This window comes from Piliocolobus tephrosceles, chromosome 10, assembly GCF_002776525.5.
Source record: "Piliocolobus tephrosceles isolate RC106 chromosome 10, ASM277652v3, whole genome shotgun sequence".
Taxonomy (NCBI): Eukaryota; Metazoa; Chordata; class Mammalia; order Primates; family Cercopithecidae; genus Piliocolobus; species Piliocolobus tephrosceles.
Window position 1 is genome coordinate 44,738,011 of NC_045443.1, and position 23,029 is coordinate 44,761,039.

At 35.7% G+C, this 23,029-nt stretch overlaps 1 protein-coding gene across 1 annotated transcript in view; it reads right to left on the reverse strand.

Annotated features, from left to right (window-relative positions):
* RPAP3 (RNA polymerase II associated protein 3) overlaps nt 1-23,029 on the reverse strand; it is a 43,471-nt gene that overhangs the window by 7,206 nt on the left and 13,236 nt on the right. The window contains exons 6-13 of the mRNA XM_023231219.1: nt 21,165-21,286; nt 19,788-19,858; nt 18,536-18,658; nt 17,437-17,564; nt 12,113-12,234; nt 10,148-10,218; nt 9,937-10,038; nt 592-830 (exon numbers count right to left, since the gene is read on the reverse strand). Coding sequence (XP_023086987.1) covers nt 592-830; nt 9,937-10,038; nt 10,148-10,218; nt 12,113-12,234; nt 17,437-17,564; nt 18,536-18,658; nt 19,788-19,858; nt 21,165-21,286 — 978 coding nt within the window. The remainder of the gene's footprint in view (nt 1-591; nt 831-9,936; nt 10,039-10,147; nt 10,219-12,112; nt 12,235-17,436; nt 17,565-18,535; nt 18,659-19,787; nt 19,859-21,164; nt 21,287-23,029) is intronic.

Here is a 23,029-nt window from a genome sequence, read left to right on the forward strand (position 1 = left end):
ACTTTAAATAAAAGTACTATTGAAGTTCAAAGTTTACAAGAAAAAAACAACTTTTAGCAGGTTTGTTGAGTAGCAATGTAAAACTATGAGTAAGGTTTCCAATACCTCAAAATGAACCTAATTAGTCTGTATCTTCTATATTCTCATTAAGAAAAAACACATAATATTTTTTAAATGCCAAATAAAAGTTAAAGTCCACAACAGTCTTAAATACTAATGGATGAAATAATGGCAATACATAAATTTTACATTTTTATGAAGCTTCCTTTAAAAAAATTAAAATTTTGCTGAACTAAATAAAAAAACTGAAATCCTAGAAATGAAAAATTTTAAACAAAATCAATTTTCAAGATACCTTCTTACCATCTCTAAATTTCACACTACGGTTAAAAAAAAAAAAAGATAGTAATCATTCCTTAAGCAAAATCACCCTTACAATAAGTACAAATAAAAAAGAAAAAGCCAGAACCTTAAGTTAGGAAGTTCAAAAAATCAGCATGATGAGTACAAATCAGAAGTCTCAGTAATACCAATTCTCCAGTGGAATTATCCCATTCTAGATGATCATCAAATAACAGTATTTCTACTCACTGCAGGGATGAAGTATCACTGATTTCTTCTATTTTCAATACTTTTGCTCTTGGAGTATCACTTGTGGGAAAAAGGTCATCTTGGCTTGAATTCTTCTTACTTGTGGTGCCTGTGGCTGCTATTACATTTCCTAGATTAATAGGATTATTCTCTGGAGCAGCAGCAGTAGTGCTATCTGGCACATCAATAGTCTGTATCAAATTACCAGTTTCTTCAATAATAACCTTCTTGAGTGGTTTCTAAAACAATTAAAATCAATTCCTTAAATCAAAATATTAAAGGTTTCCTATTTTAGGGTCACAAGTTAAAAGGCGACAATGTTCTTACAGCTAAAATCCCAGTGATTAGTAAATTCAGTTTGGTGGCTAGATAGACATAGGAGTCTGAGAATACAAAAATACAAAGCTATATACAAAGCACTTATCCCAGGTAGGTCTAAACGAGGGAGAGACATGTATATGTAAATATATAAGGCCATGGGCATGTTTAAGAGATGAAAGCACAAAATGCTAAGAGAACACAGGAGGGAAGATAAACACTGGCATAAGGGAAGCCTTCACAGAAAAAATACACAGGAATGGCAAAGCTGAAGGGTGCAGCACGGTCAGTGGAAAGGTGAGAGGTCCAGTGGGGCTGGTGCAAGGCAAGAAATGGTGGAGACGAAGCCTGAAAGGCTGCTTGAAGACAGCTTATGAAAGGACTTGGATGCCATGGAAGGAGTTTGGACTCTATTCTAGGGGCAATACAGCAAAGAAATTACCAAACCAACAGTAGTATTGTGGACTAACTGAAGGCAAGTGGAATAAGGGCAGACAATAACCAGCATTATGTATGGGACAGACTATTATTAAAACCTAAACAAATGTATTTACTAGATTAATAGGATTATATATATAGTAGCTGGATAAAACCACCCCAGGATTAAAAATCTGTCAAGTAATATTCACAAAGGTGGTAAAAGTAAACCCTTTTTTCCAATTTAATAAAGTAAATGGCTTTCACTGTTTATCTCGATCACCACACGTGTCATTTTCAACTTACATTGATATTTAATAATATATTTATATCTAATAAAATATAACAATATTCTTCACTATATCATCATACCAGACACACAGAAATACACTGAGGAGCTATTGTTCCACCAAGGGTATTGAAAAATGAAACAAGTTAAGAAAAGCTTCTTCTAAAATTTGCAAATATTGATTAACAGTTGGCGCTATATACTTTTATGTATGTTTGAAATTTGTTTTATCTTTAGAAAAGAGAAAAAAACTTTCCTCAATATACTCGAAGTATACATTCCAACAACACAGTTGAATTATAAATTGCAAAGTTATAAATATAAGAACTTCTGCTTCTGCAATAGATATCAAACTCAATATTAAAACCAGAAATTCCATTAACGCAGCTGAGATATGACCCAATGGTAATAAATGAGTGTTACTAAATGAAGGTACAAAAATGAAAAAGCTGTAAGAAAATTTGTAACAGAATCCTTCAAGCAGTTCTATTTTAAAGAATAACATTAAGTTATGGCCTATGCTTTGCTAAGAACTATATCAGCAACAGTTTTCATCAAGATACTGATCAAGAATGGATATGTCTATTAAACCTTTTCCTTGACAACAGATATATAAATAATGATTTGAATTTATGAATTTCCTAATCATTGGTCTCTGCTAAGTGTAGACCCGGGGTACTGAGAGCTGCTGAGGGTCACTGATGACAGCGGCAAGGACTGTGGGGAAGAACAGTATGCTAGTAACAGGAGTAAACCATGAAAGAAACCACTATAGAAAGAAAGAACTTAAGAAAATATGAAAGGTTCAATTCATTCCTTTCTTAAATCATGACTCAGAAGCGTTAACATTTTATTTAGTTGTATACTGTGATCATTTAAAAAAAGAGAAAGAGAGAAAAGAACAAAGGAATAAAGAGAAAAAGGAACCAAATAGGTAAAGTTTTGACATCAGGAAACAGAAAAATGAAAAAAAAAAAAAAAAAAAGGAAATAAAGCAAAATAAGATATTTTAGCAGAGACTAAAGGATCAGGAAAACTTTCACTTGATACCATTCTCAGGGGAAACCCCAGGCCCAAGTTCACCTACGTCTCTGCTCTCCTACACTCGGTCTAGAGGTTTGCTAAAAATACTTCCAAGCTGCCAGCCCTTCAAGCACCGACTACCCTGGCCTAGCCTTTAATTTCAATAATACTGAGACTCACTCTCTCTCTACTTTCTGTAGTCTTCCTTTCTTTCCTGACCACTTTCCCCAGTGACCAGGTGGTGTCACAAATATGTGACTAAAAAGGAAATTAAAATTTGTTTCACCTGAAATTGCCTCAACATTTATGTACATTATTTCCTTCGATATAATCTGGGAGTTATTCTCAATTTAAGGAGAAAAAGTAAGGATAACACAGGGATTAACTAACTTGCTCAAGATTGCAAAGTTTTATCAAGTGGGGCTCAAATCCAGTCTCAAAGGCTAATGCATAGGATAGAGGATACCAAACTGCTATCCTCTACTTTTTAAAAATAATGCCCACTTTTTTTTATCATGAAGATCCAGTATAAAAATAAACAGCAATTTTTTCCCTCCCCACTAGGATACTAACTTTGTTGATTTTGGATCATTTACACAATGGTTTACCCCAAGATTTCTCATTTCCTAGAGGTGTTTTGTTTTGTCATATTGCCATAAGAGATTTAAATTCACATTGTATTTTCACAACTATTAACATAAATTCATTTTTAACAAGAAGGTGAACCCAACAAATTTGTAAAAGCTATTTATGGTATGCTAGTCGCAGGACATTACACATATCACGTGGCAATGTTTTTATAATTATGGACAGTGATGTCTAACAAAGGCCTTCTGTAAACTTGTGAATTAATTTTTGTAAGGAAGTCTTACAAAGATGTAAAAGTTTAAACTACATTTAATATTTAATCACTTTTATTGAAAAGAACAGTAGATAAATATATAAAAATGACCATAATGTGTGAAAACAACTAGATTTATGCCTGGCATACACAACACACACAACCAGTATTACCAAAAATACAGCTGTAATAGGCCAGGCACGGTGGCTCATGCCTACAATCCTAGCACTTTGGGAGGCCAAGGAGGGCAGATCACTTGACGTCAGGAGTTTGAGACCAGTCTGGCCAACATGGTGAAACCCCATCTCTACTAAAATTACAAAAATTAGCCAGGCATGGTGGCAGGCACCTGTAATCCCAGCTGCAAGGGAGGCTGAGGCAAGAGAACTGCTTGAACCCGGGAGTCACAAGTTGCAGTGAGCTAAGATCGTGCCACTGCACTCCAGCCTGGGGGACAAGAGTAAAACGCCATCTCAAAAAAAAAGAAAAAAGAATACAGTCATATTAAATGCATTGGAAAAGTATTAAACTAAGAAATCTATTTGCTACTAACTACTAACTAGTACAAACGTAACAAAATAAACTTTCTTTCCTTTTCTGCCTTTACAAAAAGCGGATAAAAATACCTCCTCTGACTTCCTTATGAAATTCTTATTTCTAATAAAGAAAACTAACTATTATGCAAAGGATCATCTATGCATAACAGTTTAAGAGGGCAAGAAGAGGATCTTGATCAGTCAGGGGTACATAGAGAGGTTTTTTGAGGGTGATATCTTTTAGTTTTCTGACTTGGTGGTTTCATGGGTATTCACTTTGTAATTATTCTCTAAATCATACCTTGTCTTGTGTACTTTACTGTACATTTCATAATTTACTTGCTGCAAGGGTGTTTATCCCAACTTCAGAAAAGAATAGTAATAAAAATACAAAGACATTTAAATTCTATAAAATGCAAAACTGCTTGAAATTCCTTTAATATAAGAGAAATAGGTAGAAATATTAAAATTTACAGTGTTAAATTAAAATAGTCACTAAAAAAGTTACCCCAAAACTCTAAACACTGCTAAATTTCCCTCATATGTCAGTAATCCTAGGAGGTATTTCTTAAAGATTCTTAAAAAAAAAAAAAAAAAAAGTCCCCAGGAAGACATTTCAACATTTCCTTTAAGAGTTAGGGGACGTTCCAAGATGGCCAAATAGGAACAGCTCCAGTCTGCAGCTCCCAGCATGATCAGCGCAGAAGACAGGTGATTTCTGCATTTGCAACTGAGGTCACAAACATCAAAGACCAAAGGTAGATTAAACCACAAAGAAGGGGAGAAACCAGAGCAGAAAAGCTGAAAATTCTAAAAATTAGAGCACCTCTTCTCCAAAGGATCGCAGCTCCTCACCAGTTGGACAGAGAGTGACTTTGACGAGCTGACAGAAGTAGGCTTCAGAAAGTCAGTAATAACAAACTTCTCTGAGCTAAAGGAGGATGTTCGAACTCATCACAAGGAAGCTAAAAACCTTGAAAAGAGATTAGATGAATGACTAACTAGAATAAACAGCATAGAGAAGACCTTAAATTACCTGATGGAGCCAAAAACCATGGCACAAGAATGCCATGACGTATACATAAGTTTTAATAGCCGATTCGATAAAGTGGAAGAAAGGGTATCACTGATTGAAGAGCAAATTAATGAAATAAAGAAGAAGACAAGGTTAGAGAAAAAAGGGTAAAAGAAACAAACAAAGCCTCCAAGAAATATGGGACTATGTGAAAAGACCAAATCTACATTTGATTGGTGTACCTAAAAGTGATGGGGAGAATGGAATCAAGTTGGAAAACACACTTCAGGATACTATCCAGGAGAACTTCCCCAATCTAGCAAGGCAGGCCAACATTCAAATTCAGGAAATACAGAGAACGCCACAAAGATATTCCTCGAGAAGAACAACCCCAAGACACATAATTGTCAGATTCACCAAGGTTCAAATGAAGGAAAAAGTGTTAAGGGCACCAGAGAGAAAGGCAGAATTACCCACAAAGGGAAGCCCATCAGATTAACAGCAGATCTCTCAGCACAAACCCTACAAGCCAGAAGAGAGTGGGGGCCAATGTTCAACATTCTTAAAGAAAAGAATTTTCCACCCAGAATTTCATATCCAGCCAAACTAAGCTTCATAAGTGAAGGAGAAATAAAATCCTTTACAGACAAGGAAATGCTGAGAGATTTTGTCACCACCAGGCTTGCCTTACAAGAGTTCTGAAGGAAGCACTAAATATGGAAAGAAACAACCAGTACCTGCCACTGCAAAAACATGCCAAACTGTAAAGACCATAGATGCTAGGAAGAAACTGCATCAATTAACGGACAAAATAACCAGCAAACATCATAATGACAGGATCAAATTCACACTTAACAATATTAACCTTAAATGTAAACGGGCTAGATGCCCCAATTAAAAGACACAGACTGGCAAATTGGATAAAGAGTTAAGACCCATCAGTGTGCTGCATTCAGGAGACCCATCTCACATGCAAAGACGCACATAGGCTCAAAACAAAGGGATGGAGGAAGATCTACCAAGCAAATGAAAAGCAAAAAAAAAAAAACAGGGGTTGCAATCCTAGTCTCTGATAAAACAGACATTAAACCAACAAAGATCAAAAGAGACAAAAAAAGGCCATTACATAATGGTAAAGGGATCAATTCAAAAATAAGAGCTAACTATCCTAAATATATGCACCCAATACAGGAGCACCCAGATTCATAAAGCAAGTCCTTAGAGACCTACAAAGAGACTTAGACTCCCACACAATAATAATGGGAGAATTTAACACCCCACTGTCAATATTGGACAGATCAACAAGACAGAAAGTTAACAAGGATATCCAGGAATTGAACTCAAGCTTTGCAACAAGCAGACCTAACAGACATCTACAGAACTCTCCACCCCAAATCAACAGAATACACATCATTCTCAGCACCACATCGCACTTATTCCAAAATTGACCACATAATTGGAAGTAAAGCACTCCTCAGCAAACGTAAAAGAACATAAATCACAACAAACTGCCTCTCAGACCACAGTGCAATCAAATTAGAACTCAGGATTAAGAAACTCACTCAAAACCACAAAACTACATGAAAACTGAACAACCTGCTCCCCGAATGACTACTGGGTAAATAACAAAATGAAGGCATAAATAAAGATGTTCTTTGAAACCAATGAGAACAAAGACACAACGTACCAGCATCTTTGGGATACATTTAAAACAGTGTGTAGAGGGAAATTTATAACACTAAATGCCCACAAGAGAAAGCAGGAAAAGATCTAAAATCGACACCCTAATATCACAATTAAAAGAACTAGACAAGCAAGAGCAAACAAATTCAAAAGCTAGCAGAAGGCAAGAAATAACTAACATCAGAGCAGAACTGAAAGAGACAGAAACAAAAAACCCTTCAAAAAAATCAATGAATCCAGGAGCTGGTTTTTTGAAAAGATCATCAAAATTGATAGACTGCTAGCAAGACTAATAAAGAAGAAAAGAGAGAAGAATCAAATAGACGAAATAAAAAATGATAAAGGGGATATCACCACCGATGTCACAGAAATACAAACTACCATCAGAGAATACTATAAACACCTCTATGTAAATAAACCAAAAAATCTAGAAGAAATGGATAAATTCCTGGACACATACATCCTCCCAAGACTAAACCAGGAAGAATTTTAATGGCTGAGTAGACCAGTAATAGGCTCTGGAATTGAGGTGATAATTAATAGCCTACCAACCATAAAAAGTCCAGGACCAGACGGATTCACAGCCGAATTCTAACAGAGGTACAAAGAGGAGCTGGTACCATTCCTCCTGAAACTATTCCAATCAACAGAAAAAGAGAGAATCCTCCCTAACTCACTTCATGAGGCCAGCATCATCCCGATACCAAAGCCTGGCAGAGACACAACAAAAAAAGAGAATTTTAGACTAATATCCCTGATGAACATCGATGCAAAAATCCTCAATAAAATACTGGTAAACCCAATCCAGCAGCACATCAAAAACTTATCGACCACAATCAAGTTGGCTTCATCCCTGGGATGCAAGGCTGGTTCAACATATGCAAATCAATAAACGTAATCCATCACATAAACAGAATCAACGACAAAAACCACATGATTATCTCAAAAGATGTAGAAAAAGCCTTTGACAAAATTCAATAGCCCTTTATGCTAAAAACACTCAATAAACTAATGGAATATATCTCAAAATAATAAGAGCTATTTATGATAAACCCACAGCCAATATCATACTGAATGGGCAAAAACTGGAAGCACTGCCTTTGAAAACCAGCACAAGACAAGGATGCCCTCTCTCACCACTCCTATTCAACACAGTGTTGGAAGTTCTGGACAGGGCAATTGGGCAGGAGAAAGAAAGAAAGGGTATTCAATTAGGAAATGAGGAAGTCAAATTGTCTCTGTTTGCAGATGACAGGATTATATACTTAGAAAACCCCATCATCTCAGCCCAAAATCTCCTTAAGCTGATAGGCAACTTCAGCAAAGTCTCAGGATAGAAAATCAATGTGCAAAAATCACAAGCATTCCTATACACCAATAACAGACAAGCAGAGAGCCAAATCATGAGTGAACTCCCATTTACAATTGCTACAAAGAGAATAAAATACCTAGGAATCCAACTTACAAGGGATGTGAAGGACCTCTTCAAGGAGAACTACAAACCACTGCTCAACGAAATAAAAGAGGACACAAACAAATGGAAGAATATTCTATGCTCATAGATAGGAAGAATCAATATCGTGAAAATGGCCATACTGCCCAAAGTGATTTATAGATTCAATGCCATCCTCATCAAGCTACCAATGACTTTCTTCACAGAATTGGAAAAAAACTAAAGTTCATATGGAACCAAAAAAGAGCCCGCATTGCCAAGACAATCCTAAGCAAAAAGAACAGAGCTGGAGGCATCAAGCTACCTGACTTCAAACTGCACTAAAAGGTTACAGTAGCCAAAACACCATGGTACTGGTACCAAAACAGAGATATAGACCAATGGAACAGAACAGAGGCCTCAGAAATAACACCACACATCTACAACCATCTAATCTTTGACAAACCTGACAAAAACAAGAAATGGGGAAAGGATTCCCTATTTAATAAATGGTGCTGGGAAAACTGGCTAGCCGTATGTAGAAAGCTGAAACTGGATCCCTTCCTTACGCCTTATACAAAAATTAATTCAAGATGGATTAAAGACTTAAATGTTAGACCTAAAACCATAAAAACCCTAGAACAAAAAGGAGGCAATACCAAGGACATAGGCATGGGCAAGGACTTTATGACTAAAACACCAAAAGCAATGGCTACAAAAGCCAAAATGGACAAATGGGATCTAATTAAACGAAAGAGCTTCTGCACAGCAAAAGAAACTACCATCAGAGTGAACAGGCAAGCTACAGAATGGGAGAAAATTTTTGTAATCTACTCATCTGACAAAGGGCTCATATCCAGAATCTACAAAGAACTCAAACAAATTTACAAGAAAAAAACAACCCCATGGGAAAATGGGCAAAGGATATGAACAGACACTTCTCAAAAGAAGACATCTATGCAGTCAACAGACAAAAAAATGCTCATCATCACTGGTCATCAGAGAAATGCAAATCAAAACCACAATGATACCATCTCACACCAGTTAGAATGGCAATCATTAAAAAGTCAGGAAACAACGATGCTGGAGACAATGTGGAGAAATAGGAACGGCTTTTATACTGTTGGTGGGAGTGTAAATTGGTTCAACCATTGTGGAAGACAGTGTGGTGATTCCTCAAGGATCTAGAACTAGAATTACCATTTGACCCAGCCATTCCATTACTGGGTATATACCCAAAGGATTATAAATCATGCTACTATAAAGACACATGCACACGTATGTTTACTGAGGCACTATTCACAATGGCAAAGACTTGGAACCAACCCAAATGTCCAGCAATGACTGGATTAAGAAAATGTGGCACATATACACCACGGAATACAGAATACTATGCAGCCATAAAAAAGGATGAGTTCATGTCCTTTGTCGGACAAACTATCACAAGGACAGAAAACCAAACACCGCATGTTCTCACTCACAGGTGGTAACTGAACAATGAGATCACTTGGACACAGAGCAGGGAATATCACACACCAGGGCCTGTTGTGGGGGTGGGTTTTAGGGGAGGGATAGCATTAGGAGAAATACCTAATGTAAATGATGAGTTGATGGGTGCAGCAAACCAACATGGCACATGTATACCTATGTATCAAACCTGCACATTGTGCACATGTACCCTAGAACTTAAAGTATAATAACAATAAAAAAAAGTTTCTTAATAGTTGGTTTCTAATTCTCTTAATACAACATATTTAAATGGCAAGGAAAAAATGAAAGTGCTTTACTTACAGTTGATCCGGGATGTGGTGGATTATCAAAGGGTTTTACCACATTTTGTCTTTGTGTGGAATCAAGAAAGACATCATCCCAGTGTCCTTTCTCAATTAATTCCTTGAAAATAAATTTATAATCATAATTATCAAAATATTCATTATACAACAAATAAATATATTTATGTTTCAGAAAATATGACCATGTTTGAGTGAAAAGAATACATTACCTTTTTAATTTTGGAGAGTTCAGTTACTGCTTGCTTATTTCCAGGTTCCAGAAGTAAAACAGTTTCAAAATCTAAAGTGAGTTTTTTAAAAATATTACAACATAGTTAAAATGTGGCGTTTTCATATTTGCATGTATATTCATGATACATTCAGTTGGTAATCACATTTTTAGCTCAAGAAGTTTTACTCGGATTACTAGGAAACAGGTGAGCTATAGTAAGAACCTTTACTGAACACTGTTGTAGTTGTTTTATATGAATTTTCACGTAACCCTCACTACAATCCCACTTTAAAGGTGATAAAACTGAAGCCCCTAGAGGTCATCTAACTTAGCAAAGTTCACCAAGTAAACAAATGACAGAGTAACTCACTAAATGTAAAATATTAATATATTAAGAGAATTACATACAACAAAGTATTACTCAGCCTTAAAAAGGAATGAAAATCTGATACATGCTCCAACATGGACATTATGCTAAGTCAAATAAGCCAGAGGCAAAAGGACAAATACTGCATACTGCATGATTCCACTTACATAGGCTATCTAGAACAGTCAAATTCAGAGACAGAAAGTAGAATGGAGGTTACCAGGGCTGGGGGGAGAGGAGAATGGAGAGTTATTGTTTAATGTGTATAGAGTTTTAGAATGGATGATGACAAAGTTCTGGAGATGGACAGTGGTGATGGCTACACAATGTAAATGTACTTAATGCCACTGAGCCATATATTGAAAAATGGTTAAAATAATAAATTTAATGTTACATATTTTTTTTTACCACAATAAAAAAACACTGCTGTAGCTAACAGGCTTACAGAGAAACTGCCAGATTTTAAATGCACATACCAGAAAAGAACAGAGACTGAAAATCACTTATCTAAGTACTGATCTCAAGAAGCTAGAAAAATAGCAAATTAAACCAAAAGAAAGTTGAAGGAATAAAATAAAGAGCAGAAGGAAATTAAATAGAAAACACACACAGGAGAACCAAGTTGGTTCTTTGAAAAGACTAACTCAATGAATACCCTAAAAGACAAGATCATAAAAAAAAGAAAAAAGAAAAAAAAAAAAAAACTTGTATCAAGAATTAAAATGGCATGAGATCTCCATTATCCTCCATTCCCTACCTGCCGATAAAACCAATGCTCAAAGAGTTTAAAAAAAAAAAAAAAATTCAATCACTAACAGAAATTCTTGAGTTTGCAGGACGGCAGATAGGAAAAAATACAACTTGCTGCAACAATGAAACTTCCTCTGCTCGCTGGGATTTAAAAAAAAAAAAAACAAACTCCTGAAATTGGTTGGAACCAAGATGGCCAAGTGGAGGTTGCATAAAAACGAGCTTGCTGATGTCATAGCCTGAATTTCCACCAAGTTCTACTAACTACCCCAAATTTGCATCTGCAATCCATTAGTTAGCATGAAGAGACAGTTACATACGCCCAAGAACTTTTCCCTTTCCTTCCACTAATTACCTGATAATTCCAGTATCCACCTTCCTAAACCTTTTCTAATAAAATTACTGCCTTAACGCCAGGACAAGGAGACAGATTTGAGTTTAATTCCTGTTTCTTTGGGAGTCAACTTTCAATATAAATAAAGCCTTTTCTCAAAAACCTGGTGTCACAGTATTGGCTTCAAGCACATCATGCAGTGAGTCCCTTTCGCTCAACAACACTGATTCTCTTCCTTTTCATTCTTGTCTTTTTATCGCTTTTTCCATTTTCACCTTTAATTAAAATTTTTCATTAATGCTGGCTGGCAATTAGCCAGAATGTACTGTATGCTACTAAACAAAAAAATAATCTGGTACACTGTGGAAGCTGCATTCCTCCAAATCTATTCATGATCTAAACTGTGGAAAGAAAACATAATTCCCTAAGTTCAATATCTTTGAACCATGGGTAAGTTACATGAATCTCTGCTTCTAAAACTTGGGCACTCATCAGCTGTTATAAAGTCTTACCTTGTTTTGCGTCATTTAGCTTTCCCAAAAATGTTCTTGCAGTTCCTCTTCTGGCAAAAGCTTTAGAATATGAGCCATCTAATAAAATGGCTTGTGTGCAGTCTTTTTCAGCTTCTTCGTATCTATTGAACATGATAAAGTTACTGACTGGAAAAAAGGCAGCTTATGGAAAAATGTCATATAAACTAAGTTTCTAATTTTAAAAGCTTGCATATAATTTAAATCACTAACTCCTAAATCTGTGTTTGAAGTGGAGAACTATTTATAAATTTTTTATTCTCACCAAATCTTGGAATCATTTGGTGAGGAGGGAGAAGGTACCAGATTGAGGGAATGTTAGGAGAGTCTGCTGGAGCAACGGAATAATAATGCAAAAGTATGACTAGGGCATACAAAAGAATACCACTGCTGGCAGCCTACCTCTTCTCCAAGTCTCAGTATGCACAGGTACTACATTAGAATTTTAACTGGCATTACTTTTCCAATAAAACTTTATTAACATTTACCCACAGTAAACTTCCCATACTCACAGAAAAACCAAAACATGAGAACTTGCTATGTATGTGATAGTATATCATCTAATACTTTGCATGAATACTATTCAGCCATGCAACCAGCAATCAATTCAGACTTACAGATTTACTCATTACTGCTCTACAATAACAAAGTGCTTAAGAAAAGCTCAAAAACGCCCCCCCAAAAAAAACCCAACAACAAAAATACCTGAGACATTCCCATATATTAACATGGCATTAATGAATTATTATTAATTTCTTAGGAGTGCTAATGGTTGTCATTACGCATAAAATATCCTTTCTTTAGCGATAAAACGTCATGATTTGCTTTACAATAATTCAGGGGGAAAATGATGAAACAAATATGACCCAAAAAAGTATGGCCTGATAGAACTAGATGATGGACACATGGGGTTTATTATACTACTTTTGTATAAGTTTGAAAAGTTTCATATTAAAAGAAAAAAAAAAAACTCCTGTAATTGCATTCTCCCCAAGGCCTAAATGGATGTCATCTTCCCCTCAAAACAAGATCTCATATGAACAAAATCAGAATTTCGAATGAACTTAAACATCTCTGATTTATTTAACTCACTTTCCAGCAAGAGATAAAGAACATATCTGTGTTCATGCCCTTATCAGTGTATTTTCTACTTGCCTGATTATATCATTCAAGATATCTGCATGGCCCCCACACTTTTCAGGATAAAGTCAAACTGCTTTGGAGCGTAAAGTCAGGGGCCTGCCTGAGTATCTGGCCTTCTCTCTGCCACTGTCCCCTGCAGTAACAGCCATAATATGAACTACTCACCCTTTCCAGGTTGAGGTACCACCAACCTGCCTACTCCCATGTCTTTCAACCTGCACTAGAACACTTGACCTGTTTCCTGTTTTTTCACCTCACTAACTCATAGTACTCGTTTAGATCTCAGTTTGAACAATTCAAGATGCTTTCCATGAATTCCCCTGCCTGGACTCAGTCTATGCCAGTATTCTTCCCACCCTGAACTCCCATAGCACGTGTCCTTCATAGCATTATCTTAGCATATTTTCACAAATATTGATCTCCTTTTCTGTCGCTCCCTGCAAACTTCTGGTTTCTTAAAAACAACTATACATTAGTATACTTAATACCTTCCACAGTGCCTAACAGAACATCTGATATATTTTAGCGCAATAAATGTTTGCTGAATAAGTAAATCAAAAAATTTCCAACACCCAAATTCAAAGAAAATTTAGAAGATAAACATTTAGGAAACCATTTTAATTGCATATTTAATTGCATGTCCTATTGTACAGCTGAAGAAAACCCACCAATTTTTCTTAAAGTCTGAAGTTGCCACAGAGGTAGATGACTTTTCTTTGAAAATGGACTCATGTAAATCCTTTAAAATTGTTAAATGTCTCCTGTGCACTCCATTTGTAAACTGAATTTAGAAAAATCCAATCAACAAACATCTTTTAGGTGGTTGGAGAAAAAGACAAACTAATCAAAAATAGAATAAAAATGGTGAGTGCAAAAAACTGTCATCTCTGCCTAGCTCCTTAGCCCTGATTCCTTCTGATTTTCAGTTAGGTCCACTTTTCCTGAGTCTACTCTAGCTCTACTGTCAATGCCACCCCTAATCACCATTAAGTGAACCCTCTACTAAATCAAGTCTTAACCTGGTTCCAGTTCCAGCAACCAAGATTCCACCTTATTTTTGTGACCAACTCTCAACTCTGTTTCCCAAATCTAATATCTAATACTACTGGGTTGTTTTCTTCTTATCCTATCTCTGAATCTATGCTTTACTCACTCTAAGAATAGGACCCAGATTTGTTCTGTCAGTTCTCTTCAAGGACTACAATGTAGGCCCAAACTTCTGTCCTTATTTCTGATCATCTTCTTACTTCTTCAGCCTTTCTGAACCTAACCATCTACCAACCTACATTCCATTGTAACTCAAGGATGTCTTGCTCATCTCCTGATGCAATCTACTAATGTAGACTATCACCTCCAGAAACCACATTCTCTAGGAATCCTTGTTGGCCTAACTAGGTGAATTCCTTCTTACTCCCTACTGCTACCCCATACACTGGTAGGTAAGACTGACTATACTGCTGGTTCTCATTAGCTCTAATTTGACACCGTTTGTAGAACCTCAAGCTATAGGATGGTTACCTAAACTAAGGAGTAGTCCAAGATTGAAATGTTGCTTTTTTATGTTCCTCTCATAGTCCATAATGCATAACAGTCTCTACGTACAGAAAAAAATTCTGGTATTAACTGTGAATCTAAAAGATACACTAGAAAAAGATACAATAAGAGTCATAAAGTTCTTTTAATTTAAAATATACTCTGCTAACTTGGTATAATATATTCCACTAATATGATTATAAACTAAAGCAATAAAACTAATACAATAGATATCTTATAATGCATATATAATCTCTCACCTATAAGAAGGTATTACTCTTAGCATTAGTCAAACCAATGGACTCAGGCTTTACAATTTTTAAACCAATGCACAATTCTTCCATAGCAAAAATCAAAATTTTCATAAGTTAGCAAGAGAAGCAATGATCTTTACTATGACTAGTCAACAAAAGAATCTATCTCTAATGATATCTATTGCTTTAAATGAGGTTAAATATATAATCAAAATTTATTTCTATGACAGGAGCTCCTAACCTGAGATTCTCTAGGGGATGTGAAAACTTGTTTAGGAAAAAAACTGTATCACTATTTTCACTAAACTTTAAATAAAATTTAGCTTTCTTTCAAATACAAATGCAGACAACAGTACCTATCACTTTGTCACCAATAAAAATCAGACATTTTGGCCAGGCGTGGTGGCTCATGCCTATTATCCCAGCATTCTGGGAGGCCGAGGCGGGCAGATCACCTGAGGTCAGGAGTTCGAGACCAGCCTGGCCAACATGGTAAAACCCCATCTCTACTAAAAATACAAAAATTAGCCAGGCGTCATGGCGCACGCCTGTAGTCCCAGCTACTCAGGAGGTTGAGGCAGGAGAATCACTTGAACCCGGGAGATGGAGGTCGCAGTGAGCCGAAATTACGCCACTGCACTCCAGCCTGGGTGACAGAGTGGAACTCTGTCTCAAAAAAAAAAAGTAAAAATCAGATATTTCCGTATCACATTACAACTGGTATCTCAAAATATTGCTTATGCTTACTACTATTCAGAATTACAGTAAAAATGTAACCTGTTGCTTACTTGCATGTGACTGCAGTGTCTCATTCATAGATACTCTTGTGACAAGGCTGGCAACCATTGGGCAACTCTGCCCTAGTAGTTATTCAGAAGCCAAAGAGCTAAGGCATGTGTTATCACATTGGAAATCTAATCATCTGCATTGCTTCAGGCATTCCCTGTCCACACTTGTTTGTTGATTAGTATTGTTGGAAGTTGATTAGTATTAGTATTGTTGGAAGATGTGTCGGGGATCATCCCAAAATTTAGTGTCCTTATTGAAACCTTACAATCATGTCTTTAAAATTTTTTTAACATTAACTTGTCTATATTTTAAATGTAGTTTCAAATACGGTACAATGTGATTGCAAATAAGCAGCAGGTTAAATTTCTACTGTAATTCTGAATAGTGGTGAGCATAAAACACAGCACTTGCCTGTATTTTAAATGTAGTTTCTCATTTTGAGGTGTGTTAATAAAAAAGCACATATACTACTATATCACAATTTTTAATATTTTCCAAACTATATGTTGATATAATTGGTTTCCTTTGTAATCCTAGTTGTATAGCTAAGCATTTAAAAATATTCTGAGAAGTGTTCAACATACAGCTAAAGGGGAATTCATGGCACTGAAGAAGTTTTGAATTCCTATTTATAATATTTATAGGCTTTTAAAAATTCTGGCATTAGAGTGTTAAGTATTATAACAAGAGATACAAAGTATAAGTCTAAGTTTCTGCCACTGGATATAATTCCACTGATTGTCCAACTTGGGCACATCCAGAAAAAGCTGGTTAATATAGGATCAAGTTTTGTTACATATGTCATTAATCAGCAGTTTCAAAGACAGCAGTTCCCTTTTGTACAACACTTCCAGATAAGACTTTGCCCAAAGGGCTCTGAAGTTAAAAATAATTTTTAAATCAAATTCAGAATACTATATATAAAGCAACTAGAGAAAAACTGGTAAACTGTGTAATGCCAGACTTAAAAGTGGGGAAATATATATATATATATATATATATTTTTTTTTTTGAGAGTCTTGCTTAGTCACCCAGGCTGGAGTGTGGTGGCGCCATCTCACCTCACTGCAAGCTCCGCCTCCCGGGTTCACGCCATTCTCCTGCCTCAGCCTCCGAGTAGCTGGGACTACAGGTGCCCGCCACTACACCCGGCTAATTTTTTTTGTATTTTTAGTAGAGTCGAGGTTTCACCGTGTTAGCCAGAATGGTCTCGATCTCCTGACCTCGTGATCCGCCCGTCTCGGCCTCCCAAAGTGCTGGGATTACAGGCGTGAGCCACCGCGTCCAGCCAAAAGTGGGAAAATATTAACAAGAACATCTACTGAATACACACCTTGTGCCTGGAACTATGTATACCACAGGTACATAAACACACACATACACATACACACTATTTTTCCCCTCTCATTTCACTTTAAATGCTCAAAAATAGATCAATTAAATTTTAATTTACTTAAATTTACCATAAATTGGCATGTGAGCTAAACTAACATGCCATAATTGGTATGTTAGGTAACTTATGGTAAAAATTTACCAATTGATTGTAAATTTTTATCCTGAAAAGCACTAAAATTAACAAATACTTACTTCTGAATCTTCAGATAGGCCATAGCTCTGTTAGCTGGAAGAAGGGCATTAGCACCATCTGCTGCTATCCCTCGAGTATAGCATTCAATTGCTCTTTCATATTTCCCCTCTTTGAAAAATCCATTCCCCTGTTGTTTTGTAGAGAAATATGGAGAATAAAAAAAAAAAAATACAAAAAAATTAAATGAATTCAAATCTTATGAAACACTGTAAGGATATTCACCAACAGTATATCAGGAAAGAATATTGTTAAAAATCTGGCCCCTGAGACACGTTTTAGAATCTGTTGGCTTGGGTTGTTTCTTTTTTAATGGCATTATCGTTCTTCAGTACTAAAAAGAAAAAACATGTATACTACTATATTACTTTGTAGCATTCACTATTATTCCATTAATTACATATTACGCAAAGCTTAAATTTAAAAACCTATTTTAACAAAGGTCCAAATAATATACTTCCTTAAGTTACATTAGAAGTTGTACAAAAGAATTTCATAACTCAAATAAATTTTGTGAAAGAACACAGTACCAGAATCATAAAGCCCACTCTTCAATAACTTTAATATGCCCAAATATAAGATAAATTCAACTGTATTGGAATTTGTATACCTGATTTCACTATAACATTTACTTATAATCAGTCAAATATCACAATCAATAATCATTTCATAAGTATTTATTATCAATCTTCTGTGGGTCCAGGAAAGGCTATAAATAAATGAAACCTCCTCAACTCACGATTAACAGAGGAATTTCAATCAGAAACAGTCCAGTGTGAATTAATGAAAAAAGTACATTATAAGAATGGATTGTAATTAACTTCTACGTTAAATTTATAATTATGTATATGTAAATATATAAAACATTCAAAAGTAGTTTCCAAACTTAAGTGTTTCCATAGTTACTTTTTTAATTTATGTATAAAGTCATCAATTACCCAAATTTTGAATTAGTAGGTCCCAGAGGCTTTAGTGTATTTAATTTCCAATTCCTACTCAAGCAAAACTTTAATATTAGAGAAAAAATTTAAGTGATATACAAGAAATAAATCAACACTCAGCAAAATATATACATTCTATGTTGGATTAGCTTTGGATTACCCGATCTTTCTCTGAAATGGCCTGCTGCTTATTCTGCTGTGCTTCAATTTGCTTTCGCTCTCCTGTTGATCTAACCACTGTGTCAGCTTCCTCTGGATATGAGTTTTCTTTGGATGCTAAAGCCTAGGAGACATAGCAGTCAGCTAAAATAAAACGAGTAATACAAGATGCATATATATTTGACCTTAAAACATAAATACCTCAAATATATTAGAATTTCTGCCACATTTTAAATAATCGAAATAACATTTTCTACTCTAATTCAAATATCTTTCTACTTATTAAAGTAAAAAGTAAAATAAGTATATAACAAATTTAATGTGCTTCTCATTTCAATTAAAATTAGTATCAAACACCACATACTGCATATTCTGACTTATAAGTGGGAGGTAAACATTGGGTACACATGGAACGGAAACAATACACACTACAGACTACCTGTTGGGGAGAGAAACACTGGGGGTGGGAAGGGGACGGGATGAAAAACTACCTATTGGGTACTATGCTCACTATCTAGGAGACGGAATCATTCATACCCCAAACCTCAGTTTCATACAATATGCCCATGTAAAAAGCCTTCATATGTACCTTTTGAATCTAAAATAGTAGTTCAAATTATTTTAAATAAATAAATAAGTAGCATCCATTAAAAGTAGTTGCTCATTTATTCAACAAATATTTATTGAATTTCTATACTGGCCAGGCACTGTTTTAGGAGCTGTTTTCAGACCTAACAGTTCATTACATCTACATTACCAAACTTCTCAAATTCAATACTCACAGTCATTATTTGACCTAACACAAAATTTTAAAAATATATAATAGAGTTCACAACTACAATCAAGTTAACATATTTACCAGCAGATCTTACGTGCAATACTAATGGTAATATTTAAAAGCACACTTTCCCCAATCACTGTCATTTTTCTCTCAATGTTTCAATCAGTGCATAAGCCAAAAAGGAAGAAAATCAGTGGGATAAAAAAAATAATAATCCTGTCATCTGGGAAAGAGTAAAGCAGCAGTAGTTCTAAAGATCTCAGGCAACTTTTAGAACAATCAAGGGTCTTTAAATACCATTACACTCCCTCTGGCTTGCAAATTCATTTAGTAAAACTCTATGGTACAAAGAATTAAAATTAGAAAATCTCAATATTAAGAAATCTATAGTACAAAATACATGCAAAAAGCTTTACTTCTTCAAACACAGGTTATAAGTAATATACTTAAAATTTAAATAACTATAGTTTACCTGATTGATTTTCCTGAGTTCATTTGTTGCTTCAAAGTTATTTGGTTCCAGTTCTAATACTCTTTCATAATCTAAGAGAAGATAAAAAAATTTCTAAAGATCGGTAATATTTAAAAACTTGTATAAAACAATCTTTTGTTGCCTGTGACAATTAGGCAACTGTCCTACAGCAAAATAAAAGGGAAACAAAGAAATACTATCATTAGGCCACTGAACTTTCTTTTTTTAAGACATTCTCACGCTGTTGCCCAGGCTGAGTGCAGTGGCGCAAACTTGGCTCACTGTAACCTCCAGCTCCCAGGTTCCAGTGATTCTGTACCTCAATCTCCTGAGTAGCTGGGACTACAGGCACACACCACCAAGCTCAGTTAATTTTTGTATTTTTAGTAGAGACAGGTTTTATCCACATTGGCCAGGTTAGTCTCAAACTCCTGGCCTCAAGCAGTCTTCTCATCTTGGCCTCCTTGACTGCTAGGATTACAGGTGTAAGCCCCTGTGTCCAGCCAAGCCACTGAACTTTCTTCTTCTCCCCCAGGGCAGACAAAATCCTATGATAAACCATCTTCCACCAGCCCCAGGAAGGATACCTGCTATCATAAGTTGTACATCATAAAACCAAGAAGCAGGCCAGGCGCGGTAGCTCACTCCTGTAATCCCAGCACTTTGGGAAGCCGAGGTGGGAAGACCACCTGAAGTCAGGAGTCAAGACCAGCCTGGCCAACATGGCGAAACCCTGTCTCTACTAAAACTACAAAAATTAGCCAGGCGTGGTGGTGGGCACCTGTAATCCCAGCTACTTGGAAGGCTGAGGCAGGGAGAATCACTTGAACCCAGGAGGCAGAGGTTGCAGTGAGCCAAGATCGCGCCATTGCACTCCAGCCTGGGCGAAAAAGCAAGACTCTGTCTCAAAAAAAAAAAAAAAAAAAGACCTAAGCAGCAGCAAAATCCAATTAAATATCAGCTTTATTCAGATTTCGTGATTTATAATACACAGACCTATTTTATGGAATAACAGAAGGCTTAGAATTTATAAGTGAACAAAAATCTGTTATGAGCTTTAAACATACTACCTCTTGCCTCACAAAAGCCAACAAGACATTTTAATGCCTATTTTACAGATGAGAAACTGAAAGTTAGAGAAGATACTGTTTACATAGCTAGTACTTAGTAACATGAAAATTTGAACCAAATTCTGATTGGTGGCAAATAACACATTCTTTCTTAAAAAATCAAGATATCTTTTCAGTTCCAAAAATGACCTTTGTTCAAATACAGAAAGCTCTCTGAAGGTAGTAACTGTGATTACTCAGTATTCTCTACATAGCATCTGTTAGATAACACTGTTAAAGAATTTTTTAGATAATGACTAGAAAATACCTTTTCTGGCCTCTTCTAATTTTTGCAAAGCAAATCGAGCAGCACCTCGTCTGGAATAAGCCTTTGTATAACTTCTATTCAAGGCAATTGCTAAATTACAATCAGACTCAGCAACAGCAAATCTGCAATTTAAAAACATTAAAACAAATAAATAAAACTAATTTACTAAACCAAAACTTCAAAATTTGTTTCTGAAATCCTTGAAAAGGGAATTTACTTGCCCACTGACGGCATTTTTCCCACCTCCTTTTAGTTAATTAAGCATAATAAGCAATACTGCCATTCCTCAAAGATATTGTGGGTTTGATTCTAGACCACCACAACAAATGTCACAATAAAGCTAGTCACACAAATTTTTTGGTTTTCCAGTGCATACAAAAGTTTTATTTACACTATACTGTAATCTAGTAAGTGTGCAAAAGCTTTATGTCTAAATAACAATGTATATACCTTAATTTAAAAATACTTTATTGCTAAAAAATGCTAATAATTATCTGAGTCTTCAGTGAATATTTATCTTTGTGCTGTTGGAGGATCTTGCCTTGATGTTGATGGCTACTGACTGATCAGGGTGGTGGAGGTAGCATGTGATGCTGTTTGATAGCATTTACATAATAGAACGTCTTTTAATATTGGAGTCAATCCTCTCAAACTCTGCCACTTTATCAACTAAGTTTATATAATGTTCTAAATCTTCTGTTGTCCTTTCAAAAACATTCACGGCACCTTCACCTAGAATAGATTCTCTCTCAAGAAACCACTTTCTTTGTTCATGCATAAGAAGCAACTGATCATCCATTCAAGTTTGAACACAAGATTGCAGCAATTCAGTCACATCTTCCTCCACTAAAATCCTGAACCCCTCAAAGTCATCCATAAGAGTTGAAATCAACTTCTTCCAAACTCCTGTTAACACTGACATTTTGACCTCCTCCCATGAATTACGGACACTTTTAATGGCATCTAAAATAGTTAATCCTTTCCAGGTTTCAATCTACTTTGCCCAGACCCACTAGAGGAATCACAATCTATGACAGCTACAGTCTATGAAATGTATTTCTTAAATAACAAGACTTGAAAGTTGAAATGACTCTTCGATCCATGGGCTGCAGAACGAATATTGTATTAGGAGGCATGAAAACAACATTCATCTCCTTGTACATCAGAGATCTTGGGTGAGTACGTGCACTGTCAATACACTACTTTGAAATAAAACTTTTTTTCTAAGCAGTAGGTCTCAATAGCAGGCTTAAAAAGTTCAGTAAACCAGTTCATAAACAGATGTGCTGTCATCCAGACTTTGTTGTTTTATTTATAGAGCACAAGCAGAGTAGATATAGCATAATTCCTAAGGGCCCTAGGACTTTTGGAATGGTAAATGAGCACTGTCTTCAACTTCAAGTCACCAGTTGCATTAGCCTCTAACATGAGAATCAGACTGTCCTTTGAAGCCAGGCAATTCCCTCTAGCTGTGAAAGCCCAAATGGCACTGTCTTCTAACAGAAGGCTGTTTAGTCAACACTGAAAATGTGTTGTTTAACATAGTCACCTTCATCAATTACCTTAGCTAGATCTTCTGGATAACTTTCTGCAGGTTCTCCATCAGCACCTGCTGCTTCACTTTCCACTTTTATGTTTAAGCTTCTTTCCCTAAACTTCATGAATCAACTTCTACTAGCTTTCAACTTTTCTTCTGCAGCTTTCTCACCTCTCTCAGCCTTCACTAAATTGAAGAGCGCTAGGGCCTTGCACTGGATTAGACTTAGGATCAGGGGAATGTTGCGGCTGATTTGATCTTCTATACAGACCAATAAAACTTTCTCCCTATCAACAATAAGCTTCTTTTGCTTTTAATTATTTGTGTT